Consider the following 13735-nt stretch of genomic DNA (forward strand, 5'->3'; position numbering starts at 1 on the left):
CCTGCTTAACGCTGTCAGCTTGCATTGAGCGCGCAGGTGTGGATGTGAGTGTGGATGGAGTGCCTGGAGGGCAGGTCTGGGTCGCTCAGTGTGGGGTCCAGAGGGAAGATCCCCAAGGTAAGCGTGACCTTAGTGGCTCAGGGCACCCTACGAAGCCCAGGGACCAAACCCCTTCCTCTTTCCAGTTTGAGCTAGAATTCTTCTGAGACTCCAGGCTCCCTCCTCAGCTCGCAGGCCCTTCCACTGACAGCAGACCTCTCCTCGACTCCAGATCCTGTCTCTAATGCCAAATTCTTCCAACCCCAGACCCCTCCTTGGACTCCAAGATCCTTATCCTCCGACCCCAGACCCCTCTTTCAACTTCAGACTCTGCCTTCACCCCCAGCCCCAGCCCCTGCTTCATCCACAGACTGCTTCATTTAGAGACCCCTCCTTGGACTTCTCTCCTCGGACGTCAGATCCCTCCTTGGACCTCTGACATTTTTCAGACTCCTCTTTCAATCACAATCCCTTCTGGGATCCCTTAACTATCAGCATAGGACAGTAAGCCCAAACTTGAGTGTGTGTTAGGATCTTTAAATGCGTATCCCTAGATTCCACTGTAGAGATCATGACTTAGTAGGCTGGAATGGGGTCTCTGGAACCTGAAAATTTACCATCATTTAAAGATTTTTTGATGTGCTTCTGGAAAAGGACACTTTGAGAAAGAAATAATGGCGGTGGTGGTATGGCAGGAGTGGGTTGGGGTAGGGGAGGATAAAAAGTGTGGGTAATGAATCTCTTTAGTCTAGGTATTTGTTCTAGGTTCTAGTCTAGGTTCTGTTCCCTGTGCTACAGTCTACAAACTGGGCAAAACAAACTCCTCGAGTATCTGTTTCCTCACCTGTAAAATGGAGAGAATAACAGTATCCATCTCTAGGTTGTGAGGACTAAATAACATCTGGAAAGTGTTTAATATAGGTTTTGACACTTAATAAATACCATAATTATTATTATCATTATTGTTTCCTTAATCTCGTGGATTCTCATCTCGTCTAACCTGGTCCATTCTCTTCCCACTCTGAGGAATGCCAATTATACCATATCTTGCACTACTACTCCATCTCCAACGATGGGGTGCTGATTCCATCTATTATAAGACCTCTCGTCCAAACTTCCATTTTACAGTCCACAAGCAGAGGGAGGGGGCTGGTCAAGCCCCTGGCCACACATCCCCTCCTTCCCCAACCACAGGCTCCTGGCTCAGAGATTATCTGGACTGCTTGAAAATCTATTACAGGCCCAGCGTTTGCAGTACCATCTGTAGACAGGAGGGGGCAGGAAGTGTGCTGGGAACAGCTCTAGGGCTTGGGAGAAGAGTTGAGGAGTGGGGAGAGGGAAAAGGTTGCCCTGAGCTGTGCATGTGGGATGGGAAGATGACTGTTTATACTAGGACTGTGTGCCATTTCATGTGCTGTCCTGCTCACAGAGAGGTTCATATCTCCTGAGTGAGGTCCCTAGGGCTTATTATGCTTCAGTGAAGTCTGATCCCCCCAAGTAGGGCCTGTCCTCACTAAATGAGGTCTGTGCCCCCTGTCAGTGGTGTGCATTCCTTCTGTGTAGTAAGAGGCCGTTCAGTGGAGTTGAATCCTCTCAATGGAGTCTGTTTCTTCAGAAAGTCTATATCTTAGGAGGAAGCCTGTGTCCTCTCAGTAGGGTCAGTGGCCTTCAATGCCATTCATGTCCTATTAGCAGGGTCCATAGCCCTTCAGTGAAATCTGAGATTCCTCAGTAAGATCTGTGCTCCCTTAATGGAGTCCATGTACCTTCAGTGAAGTGTGTGCCCCTTAAGTGCAGTTAATGCCTCCTCGATGAGTTATCTGTCTCCTCCGTGGGATCCATGTCCACTCCATGAGGTCTGTATCCCTTCAGTGAGCTCTGATACCCTCCCTTCAGAATTAGGTAGGCTCTGATCATAGGTCTGACCATGGAAACGTTTTGTTTTGTTTTATTTTTTGTTTACTCAGTTTAGGGTGTGCTGGGCTTGTGATTATCTGAACAAAGAACAAGGGAGCAGGTGGGAAGGGAGGCTGGGCCAGATGGGGTCTGTGTAAGCTTCAGGAAGTGGGAGCTGCCTGCTTTGGACCTCAGACTCACTCTTGGAGTCATATATTTAAGGATCCTTTCTGCCTTGACAGCCATTCTGTGAACTGATAGGTAGGGTAGGCCCTTCTTAGTGGTGAGTGAGATGATGGAAGGTCCTGGCTGGCCTCTCTTTTCTGGAGTAGAAGGCATAGAGGGAAGCCAGAGGAATTTGAGCCCAGGTGTGGCAGAGGAAGGATATCCTGGTGAAATAAAGAGACAGGGAAGGAAAGAAGGGTGTAAACGATTCCTTCTATTTGCATAGACTTTGGTATCTCAAAGCCTTAGCTTCAGCCAAATAAGGCAGCAAAAAGACCTGGAGTCGGGAGACCTAGGTTTGGCCCTAACTTGGTCGTTGCTTTCTCTGTGACCTTGTGCAAATTCTTCCCTTTCCCCGAGTTTACCATGTGTGCAATGAGGAATGAGTTTATTAGCAAAGGCCTGAAGTCACCTCCTAGTCTTTACTTAATGAGTCTTTGCACTTTAGGTCTGGATGGAAATTTGTGGAGGCAGGGAAAGTAAAGACTTATCCTCTGGGGTGGGAGAAATCTGAGTTTACTCAGAGTGGGAGATAGTTTCCAGAGAGGAAGGCTGTCTCCCGGAAAGGACCTTACTCCACCTGGCTGCTCAACTCGGTGGGGTGACAGGTTTGTGCAATCAGACCACGGGGCGGCTCCATGATGGGCCCGACCCAACTCCGCTCTTTAGCCCAGCTCTTCCCCGCTCGAGCCCCGCCCTCACCCAACTCCTCGTCAGTAATTCAAGACACCACCCCGGGCACTCCATGGTCCTGCCTCCTCTCCTGTCACATACAGCCTCGCCACTCCCGGTCACTCCATGGGCCGACCCTCTCTCCTGTCACGCCCGGCCCCGCCCCTTCTGCGTTCACTCTACGGCCCCACTCCTTCGGCAAACCAGCTCCGCCCTTATCTCCCAAGCAATGCTCGACTTTTCCCTATCGGTTTCTTCTCCAGCCGTGGTTCCACCTCCGCCAGGCATGGCTCCGCTCCTCCGGACCTCCCACCCCGCCAGCTGCCTAAGCCCCGCCCCGCCACGGGCCCCTCCCCTTCACTTAAGGCCCCGCCCCTCCGTCGGCCTGTTTTCCGCGCTTGGGCACCCGCGGCCGCTAGGGTGCTCGGAACTTGAGGCGATGGGGCTTCCCGAGGAGCGGGGCCGGAACGACAGCGGGAGCCGGAGCGGGACCCGGGAGGAGCCTGGAGCCCGGAGCCAGGCGCGGAGTTGGTCTCCGCCGCCCGAGGTCAGCCGTTCCGCGCACGTCCCCTCGCTGCAGCGCTACCGCGAGCTGCACCGGCGCTCGGTGGAGGAGCCTCGAGGTGAGGCTGGGCCCGGGAGGGCCTGAGGGACGTCAGGGAGCAGAGAAGTGGGGGTTCACAGGGGAGTGAGGAATTGGGGGCGTTCTGTGGGGAAATGGAGGTTCCGTGAGGAGATAGGGGTTCCGTGGGGGAATGGGGTTCCCTTGGGAAGTTGAAGGGAGATAGAGGTTTTGTGAGGGAAGAATTGCAGTTCTTGGAGGAGATGGAAAGGGGGTTCCGGGAGGAGAGGGGGGTTCTCTGAAGAGAAGGAAGGTTCTGTGAGGAAAAGAGGGTTCCCTAGGACTTGGGGAGTTCCTTGGCGGCTTGGGGGTTCTGTGAGGAGAGTGCAAGTGTCTAAGAAGAGGAGAGTTTCTCAGGTGAAAAGACGGGTTCTGAGGGGCGAGGGGCCGCCTTGAGGGGAGAGGGCCAGAAGAACTTTCTTTGCCGCCTTTCACACCAGTTCAGTGATTGCCTCCGGACACCTTTTACCCGTGGATTAGTCTCCCCTGCTGAGGGGCAGTAACCCGTCTAGTGCCCATCCGGGGGTCCCCTAATTAGTAATGGAGACCCAGATCTATTTTTAGTATTTCAGAAATCCCAATAGAAGATATAAGACTGAACAAGTCACTAAAATGTTGCCTCTTTAAAACGTTAGGACTGGGATTGTAATAACTCAGATTCTGATAGATGCTTCTATGTCTTTAAGAATGTGTGAGGAAAATTCCCCATCTTTGCTCTTAGATTGGGTAACCCGTCACAACTGTACCTGCAACCCGATGCAGCCTGAGGTTTGGCAGTGGGACGAGTATGGGCCACTGAATCAAACCCAGAACAATTTAGATTTAGATCCTGGCTCTACCACTCATTTACCGTGTGAGGCAGATTTAAAAACCTGTCTGAAATTCCTTTTCTTTATCTATAAGATAGGGGTAATAATCTTGCCTCACAGGTTGGTTTGAGGGCTAAAATGAGTAATAAGTAAATTGGGCATTATAGAGTGTCTGATGCACAGCAGGCATTCAATAAATGGCCGTTAGTTTGATAACAGAACAATGTGGATGAAACAATTATTGAGTAATGCAAGATAGGATTGAATCAAGTGGAAGGGGGTTAAATGCTTCAGGCAGTGTCCAAGTTTAGTCCTCAGACCTCTTTTCACTTCTCCTCCCCCTCTATATTTTCTCCTGTTATGAGTCCATCTGTTTCCAGCAATGAGCTATTTTATTTAATTGAGGTAACAGTATATTAGTTCCCTGTGTACAGCGTTCTGTTTCTACTTCTGTATACACTACAGCATGATCACCACAAAAAATTTAGTTTCCATCCATTACCATATGGTTGCCTCCATTTACTCATTTCACCCACCCTGGCTCCCCTCTGGTAACCACTAATCTGTTCTCTGTGTCTGCATGTGTTTTTTTGTTTAGTTTGGTTTGCTCATTTATTTCGTTTTGTTTGGTTGGTTTTTTAACATTCTACATCTGAATGATATCATACGGTTTTTGAAATGGCAAGATTTTATTTTTTATGATTAATATTCATATAGCCATATATGTATAAATCTATACATACCACATCTTTATCATTCATCTATGGATGGACACTTAGGTTGCTACCATATGTTGCTTTTTATTGTACGTAATGCTACAATGAGCATAGGAGTGCATGTATCTTTTCAAAATAGTATTTCTGTTTTCTTCAGAAAAGTACTCAGAAGAGGAATTGCTGGATCATATAATAGTTCTATTCTTAATTCTTTGAGGAATCACCATACTTTGAAGTGACTGCACCAATATACATTCCTACCAACAATGCATGAGAGTTGCCTCCTCTCCACATCCTCTCCAACTTGTTATTTATTGCCTTTTTGATAATAACCATTGAAACGGATGTGAGGTGATATCTCTCTATGGTTTTGATTTGCATTTCCCTAATAATTAGTGATATTGAACATCTTTTCATGTGCCTGTTGGCCATCTGTATGTCTTTGAAAAGTCTATTTAGCACCTCTGTTAATTTAATTGGGTTGTTTATTTATTTTTTGCTGTTGTATGAGTTCTTTATATATTTTGAATATTAACCCCTTATTCAATATATGATTTCCAAATATCTTCTCCCCAGGGATGAGCTATTACTATCACTATAATGCCTATATCTGGGATCTGACTTACGGTCTAGTCCCAAATTTCATAGGCCTGTAGACCATTTTATTCACACACTTTGATGTTATACCGTATTTAACATGACTGACTCGGATTTACCAATTTTCCTTCCCAAACCTGCTTTCCTCCCTAATTTTCTAATCCCTGTTAATGGCACTACCCAAAATCTTGTCTATCCATATATCTTATTTATTTATAGATTGCTTACTACTTACTAAGCACAAATTCTGTTTGATTTGCTATAGAGACTGTTATCCCCATTTTATGGAGAAGGAAACTGAAGCTTAGAGAGATTAATTAAATTGAGATTTGAACCAAGGTAGTCTTGATTGCAGAACCTATATTCCCAATAACTATATTGTTCTTCTTCTCTGATCTCATAGTTTGTCTTTCACCAAATTTTGTCAAATATTCTTTCAGAGTGTCTCTCAGATTATCTTTTCTTCCATTCCCATAGACCCTTTTAATTCAAGGAAGCAACTTCCTAATTGGTTCTCTCCCCTAGTCTCCCTCATCTCCAATGTTCCTGGTAGATTTACCTAAAAACACTATTAGATTGATATTCTGGAAACATTGCTTTCATATGCCATTTCAAAAACGTTCAGTAGTTCCATATTTCCTACAGTTTCAAATTAAAACTCTGCCTTTCTTTCAAGGTTTCTGGATAACTAGCCCACTCTAACTCTGGATCCCTCTCTCCCACTACTTTGTACCATATACCCCTCCCTCATTCTACACAGGTCATTCTTGTTGACATACTAGATAAACAGAAGTCCGTATCTCTTCTCTTTGCCCATTTCTTCTGTTCTCTCTATCTAGTCAAGTCCCACCAATTCCACAGAGCTTTTCCTGATTATCCCAGTCCATGTTCATCTTTTCTTCTTCTAAACTTCTTCAGTAGTCAGATTGTGTGCCAAAGAAACATCCAGAGTTCAACAGCTCCACCAGAAAAAAACAAAAACAAAAACTAAGTGATCATAAAACTCAGTTTTCTTCATTCCTGTTGATGAACATAAATGTGGTTTATAAACAGTTTTACATAATCTATATCTACTACTGTCACTTAAAAATATTTCTCCAGTGAAGACATACAAATGGCCAATAGGCATATGAAAAAATTGTCAGTATTGCTAATTATCAGAGAAATGCAAATCAAAACTACAGTGGGGTATCACCTCACACCAGTCAGAATGGCCATCATTAAAAAGTCCACAAATAACAAATGCTGGAGAGAATGTGGATAAAAGGGAACTCTCTTACACTGTTGGTGGGAATGTAGTTTGGTGCATCCATTCTGGAAAACAATATGGAGATCCCTTAAAAAACTGAAAATAGGCTTACCTTATGATCCAGCAATCCCATTCCTGGGAATATATCTGGAGGAAACTCTAATTTGAAAAGATACACACACCCCAGTGTTCATAGCAGCACTATTTACAATAGCTAAGATATGGAAGCAACCTAGATGTCCATCGACAGATTATTACATACAGAAGAGGTGGTACACACACACAGAAATACTACTCAGCCATAAAAAAATAAAATAATGCCATTTGCAGCTACATGGATGGACTTGGAGATCATCATACTAAGTGAAATAAGCCAGAAAGAGAAAGAAAAATACCATATGATATCACTTATATGTGGAATCTTTTAAAAAAGGACATAAATGAAATTATTTACAAAACAGAGATGGACTCACAGACATAGAAAACAAACTTGTGGTTACCAGGGATAAAGGGGGTGGGGAGGGGTAAACTGGGAGCTTGGGATTTGCAGATACTAAGTACTATATATAAAATAGATAAACTATTGTTTATAAGGTTCTAGTGTGGAGTACAGGGAACTATATTCAATACCTTGTAATAGCCTATAATGAAAAAGAATATGAAAAGGGAGATATATATATGTGTGTGTATAAATGAATCATATGCTGTACACCAGAAATTAATACAACAGTGTACATTGACTATACTTTAATAAAAACATTTTTTTGAGTATACACATGTATATACTCAATGTAGTTGTAACAACATGGACTTTAGGGTCGGTCTGATTTTGTATTCTTACTTTTAGCTGTGTGATGCTTGGGAAAGTTTCCTATGTTTCCTGGGCTTCAATTTTCACATCTATAAATTAGGATAATTAATGTATACTTCATAAGGCCGTATAAAGATTAAACGAGATTAGCCCAATACTTGGACATTAATGGCATTTACTAAAATGCCAGTTCCCATTTGCTGTCTTTAATGTCCATTTAGTATTTTATTGTATCACTACTAGTATTACTAGTTTTAATCAGTTTTTTGATTGTTGGGCTTTTGGGTTGTTTCCAGTTTCACCATTATAAATAGTGTTAGTATAAACATCTCTTTATTAATCACTTATTTTCCTTTGGTATTATTTTCTTAGACTGTGTTCTCCAAAGTTAAGTTAGCAGATGAGAAGATATAAAAAATTTTATGGCTCTTGTCAGGCACTGACCTGCTGTTCAGTAAGATTGTGCCAGTTTCTTACAAGACTATCATCATATAAGAGTATCTGTTTTCTAGGCCCACTTAGGCATTAGACTTCATTTTTTTCTTCTTTTTTTTTTAGTCTTTGCTAGTTTTATAGGTATATAATGGTACCTTGGGGTTGATTTAATTTGAATTTATTTAATTCATTGCAAGTTGTACACCATATGATTTAGCTTTCAATTATATTCTGTCTTGTACATTCAAAAATATTTTATGTATAGTCTTACCTCTCTAACCAGATTGTGTAAAATAAATCATGTAACCATGAGAGCAAGTCACTTTCCCTTTATAAATGTGGTTTTTTATCAGTAAAATGAGGGGTTGATAACTTCTAAAGTTCCTTCCATTGTTATGATTCTGTGTCTCTCTCCCCTCTAGCTCCTGATCCAGTACTGAGATTATCTTAGGTGTTCTACAATCTAATGTTTAACCTATTGACTACCTTTTCTCCAGAGTAGCCAGGCAATATTTCAAGATTGTAAATCTGATCATGTCCCTCTCCTGATTAAAATCCTGCAATGGCTTTCCATTGCTCTTAGGGTAAATACCAAATTCCTTATGCCCAGAAGGATTGTGTGATCTGCCCAGTTTATACATCAATTCCTGCTAGTCTTTCTCTTATTCTCATTGCTTTAGACTGAGGGAGTTCCTCCTAACATATACCCTTAGTTCTTTTCTGTCCCATAGTAATGTCTTTCCTGGTGGAAGTGTGGAGAAAAACTTTCATCTTTCAGATTTTAGCAGAAATGTCTTCCTCAAGGCAGTTCAAATCTTGACTTAGTTAATGTATAACCTTGGGCAAATTACTTAACTTGATTTTCATATCAATAAAATAAGAATGAAAAAAAAGCCTACCTCTTAGGGTTATAGTAAGAACTAAATGAGATAATACATTTAAAGAGCTTAAAGCAACATCTGGCACAAAGCAAGCAACACTTGGGTAAGTAGTAATAGGAGAAAGAGATGCTCATTAAATAATTGCTGAGAGCGAATGAACAAATTAAGCCTTCCAATGTCATGGAAGGCTCTGTAGGTAAAGAATTTCTTCCTTTCACTAATTAATTCATTTTAAAAGTTACTGATTGACTACAGTGTGCTAGGCATTGTGATAGGCACTAGGTAACCACAGTTTGAATAGATGGTGAATAAAGGAGTGGCAATTTTGAGGAGTGTCTACTGAAAAATAATGCACAACCTAAAAGTTGGGAAATTATGTTTTATTTGCCTGACTTCCTGAGGACTTCAAGCCCAGGAGGCAGCCTCTCAATAGCTCTGAATGACTGCTCTGAAGAGGTAAGGGAGGAGCCAGGATATATAGGAGTTTTTGCAACAAAGACCAGGTAAGTTGGAATATCAAAAGATTACTGTTAATTAAAGAAACCAGGTATCTCAAGGAATTTAACGCTTTTCTATATATGTGAAGATACTGGAGTCTAGGCTCATTGAAATCATTCCTTTGATATGCCTTAGCTATCTAGGGCCAGTATCCTGTTCTTTCTGGGTGCACTGTTGTGGGTGGCTGCAGTGGCTGAGAGCTGCAACATCCTTTGTTTACTGATATGACAGGCAACATTTTTCATTCACAGGAGGGAGGGAAAAAATTTGAGTCAAGATTCAGCTCATGGGAATAGAAGTTGGTTTAGGAGAGTGGTGAGTGTTAAGATTAGATAGGTAGAGAAGGGACCCAGGTGGTAAGTCCTAGAGTACAGGGCAGAGAGCTTGTGACTTGGTCCTGTGCATAGATTGGTAAGCCATCTAAGATAAATATGTCTGAGAAGCTGAGGATGTCTGGGCTTCCTTTTCTGTTGCAGAATTCTGGGGAGACATTGCCAAGGAATTTTACTGGAAGACCTCATGTCCTGGTCCATTCCTCCAGTACAACTTTGATGTGACTAAAGGGAAAATCTTTATTGAGTGGATGAAAGGAGCAACTACCAACATCTGCTACAACGTGCTGGATCGAATTGTCCATGAGAAAAAACTTGGTGATAAAGTTGCTTTTTACTGGTAAAAATATCTATTTTATAGCCTGTGGCAGATAAAAAGTCACCCCTCACATTAATGTAGTGTTTCATAGTTCACAAAGTACCTTAAAAATCCATGGATTCACTTGATGCTTACCACAACCCAGAAGAATAAGCAAAGTATTGTTAACTTAATGTTTCAAGTAAGGAAAAATACCTCAAGGAAGTTAATATGACTTCCTTAAAATTACATAACTAGTATGTGACAGAAGTGACATTCAAAGCCAACTGTCCTGATTTCTAGTCTAGTGTTCTCAACTTTATTTGGAGAGGAGCAAGGTGAGAGGGTAAATGGAAACAAACAGGACTGAGTAGCTTTCTTTCTCATTCTTGCTTTGAGAGAAAAATGGATATTGGGTTTTTCATTACCACCACCACTATTATCATCATTATCATTGATTGAGCTATATGCCAGATACTATGCTCAAGTGCTTAACAAATACTTCATTTGATAGTCACAGCAACTAAGAATACGTTATTTATTTTCCTCATTTTACATATGTGAAAACTGAAATTCTGAAATGTAAATAAATGACTTATTTGAAGTCATACCACTAGTAAGAAGCAGGGCTGAGATTCAAACCCATGTAGTACACTTCCAGAGTTTATACTGTTAGCCATAACACTATACTATCCTTCTAATTTCTTATATTAGCATCTCAACAGCTTTGCAAAATAGGTATTCTGGGCTCCATTTTATAGTTGAAGAAATGAAACACCCATCTGTGCTTCATAGTGAATAAGGTCACAGGGGGAGTACAGTCTGGATTCAAACCGAAGTCTGTCTGACTCCTTGCTTTTAACACTAGGCCATGCTACCTCCCCATTGGGAACTGTCTAAGACCCCTTCCTCTTAGCATTACAGCTTATAGGAGATATTACTAAGCTGAACCTAAAATAGGACCTTGAAGTTCCAGTTATTGAGGTGCTGATTGTGCCACCAACCATGAGCACTTTAAGAACTGATCTATTTCTTTTAAAGCGAGACAATAGGAGCAGTTTGGATCTTTCATGGAAGAGTTAAATTGGTACTTAGCAAAAATCTGCCCAGTTTGTGTCACGTATTGTGAAAAGTGCTAACCTGAGATACATGAAATTCAGGTTCTCATTCCAACTCTGCCATTCACTTGCTGTGTAACCATAGGCAAGACATTTAATTCTCTGAGAGTCAGTTTCCTCATCCATAAAATGGGGACAATAATTCCACCCTTGTCTTTCTTATTAGATTGTTATGAGAATCAAGATGATGTTGTAAAAGCATTTATTTGTTTATTGGAAAACACTGTACAAATATGAGTCGTCTATTATCACATTACCATTGCATGATTTGGGGTCACTTTGCTCCTGAAAATCATAGTCTGTCTATGAAAGGAGACCTTCTTTAGCTCTTTCCCTGGGACTTTATGCTTGAACTCCAGCTGACACTTGAACCTCCTAGGTTCCTTAGGGATCAGAAAACCTTTAAAGGTCTGCAGAGGACCTTTTGTCTAAATTTGTTCCCTGGTTTGAAATAATTTGGATGCATGATGAAAGAATGAAAAAGCACAGGCCAGAGTTGTTCAGTCACTGGAGATTGTTCCAGAATCCTGAAGCCCTTCTTTCTAGTTCCCCTACCATCCATACCTGAACAGAGCCTGTCCTTCCACATTTGTAAAATGAAGGAGAGTAGATTAGATCAGTGTTTTCCAAAGGATGTTCTAGGAACCACTAATTACTAGAGATATTAGCAGGAGCTTCATAATTCATGAAACAAATGAGTCTGAGGAATAATACATAATACATTACCTTTGTGAGATAACCAATATATATTATACATAGTAAATTCCAAGAAGTCCTTACAGTAAAAACACCTGGTTAATTTTAACATGGGATTTCCAAAGTTTATTTGAGCCCCAAACACTTTTTGCAGCACGTTATTAACATCACAAGAAGCAGTATTCCATGGAACACCAATTTGGGAAGCACTAGATTATATCATCTCTACATTTACTTCTAGTGCAAAATTCTGTAACTCTATAACAAGACATTTTCACTCCATTTTTAACATTGGTCACTTAACCAACAAGAATTTTTTAAGATATTGGTTACTTAGTCCTATGTTAGGTGTTATGGTACAGAAGTAAGAAGACTGGGAGACAAGTACCACATGGGCCATTATTATTCAGTTCTCTTAAGTTTACATTAACGCAAAAGCAAGCTACAAATAAATCACATTTTTTATAAGAGTAAAGTGCAAATATGCCAGATATTTGGTTATTTCTCTTTTTTACCTCCATGTTTTAAAATGATATGCTTATGCTACTGTGTTTTTAAAAGTATTGACTTCCTTTTATGATAGATGAGAATTCAGTTCTTATATATTTCTCCAACTTATTTCCCGTCTCAGTATAATTGTAGCTCTGTTTAATAGTTAATTTAAAATCAATGTTTGTATAAGAGTTATATATCATGATTGCATTTCCTTTTATGTACGGATTTTTCTTTTCTCTGAAGTTAAAAATTACCTGCCATTTTTCTTGTACTATTTGTCTTTATCATATACTCAATATTTTTCAGACTCTCTGTCACATAACTTATTCTATGAAGCCCTCCTTTTCCTCTTTGTTCTTTGTCTTGGAGCCTACCTTCTTCCTGCTCTAATTTTTATTAATGTTTTAAAAAATGACATCTTTTCAGTGATTTGCTTCAGTTGGTATACTTCTTATGGAGCCATAATATGACTTTCTTTTTAAGCTAGACATTTAGATAGCTATAGTGGCATTAGCAAACCACATTTGTAGCTCATTTCTTGTTTTAGGGCATGTCTTATACACATACTGAAATAATCTACAAAGGAAATAGTACTCTTAGGAAAGTACTCCCATTAGCTAAAATAGAATAATATTAAGGAAAAATTTGGCCTTTTACTTTTGGCTTGACACATTGTAAATATTCATGGAATAATAGTATTTTTAGAACTTGAAGTGACTGTTTATAGAGTCCATCTAGGCCAACTCTCTACAGACATGTAGATTAAGGGTCAGAGAAGCTAAGTGATTTGCTGAAGGGTAATAAACCTGCTTGGAGACAGAGCTGAGACTAATCTCCAGACATCCTCACCCCTAGCCATCTACTCTTTTTACCATATGATACTATAGTGGACACTTGAACAACTTGGGGGTTACAAGTGCAAACCCTTGCACAGTCCAATCTGCATAAAATTTATAGTTGGCCCTCTGGTAACCTCTGTATCTGAGGTACCGCATCCACAGATTCAGCCAACAGTGGATTGTGTAGTACTGTAGTGTTTATGATTGAAAAAAATCTGCATATGAGTGGATTCCGCAGTTCAACCCTGTGTTGTTCAAAGGTCAGCTATACTTCATTATTCTAGTTGTGCAGTACTTGGCTGTAACAAGTGAAAAGAGAAATCAGCCGTGTTAGTTAAATTAATTAAAATTAACTTTAAATTAACTTGTTTTAAAGTGTAAAATAAATGTATTATCATTATAAATGGCTCAGACCCTGGTCTCATGGAGTTTATATTCTGCTTGGGAAGACCAAATAGGCCTACATGAAACAGCGTGAAAGCAATTATAGGCCAAATTGCACAGAGC

At 40.8% G+C, this 13735-nt stretch overlaps 1 protein-coding gene across 3 annotated transcripts in view; it reads left to right on the top strand.

Moving 5' to 3' along the window:
* The first annotated feature begins 3112 nt into the window (after positions 1 to 3112).
* Positions 3113 to 13735, top strand: part of ACSS2 (acyl-CoA synthetase short chain family member 2) — a 44638-nt gene continuing 34015 nt past the window's right edge. The window contains exons 1-2 of one of the 3 annotated variants that reach the window (XM_074347189.1): positions 3113 to 3455; positions 9927 to 10122. In XM_074347189.1, the coding sequence (XP_074203290.1) occupies positions 3119 to 3455; positions 9927 to 10122 (533 nt within the window). In that variant the 5' untranslated portion in view covers positions 3113 to 3118. The remainder of the gene's footprint in view (positions 3456 to 9926; positions 10123 to 13735) is intronic. The other 2 variants (XM_010960827.3, XM_010960828.3) reach the window with 2 other exon arrangements.

Source organism: Camelus bactrianus, chromosome 19 (genome assembly GCF_048773025.1).
Source record: "Camelus bactrianus isolate YW-2024 breed Bactrian camel chromosome 19, ASM4877302v1, whole genome shotgun sequence".
Taxonomy (NCBI): Eukaryota; Metazoa; Chordata; class Mammalia; order Artiodactyla; family Camelidae; genus Camelus; species Camelus bactrianus.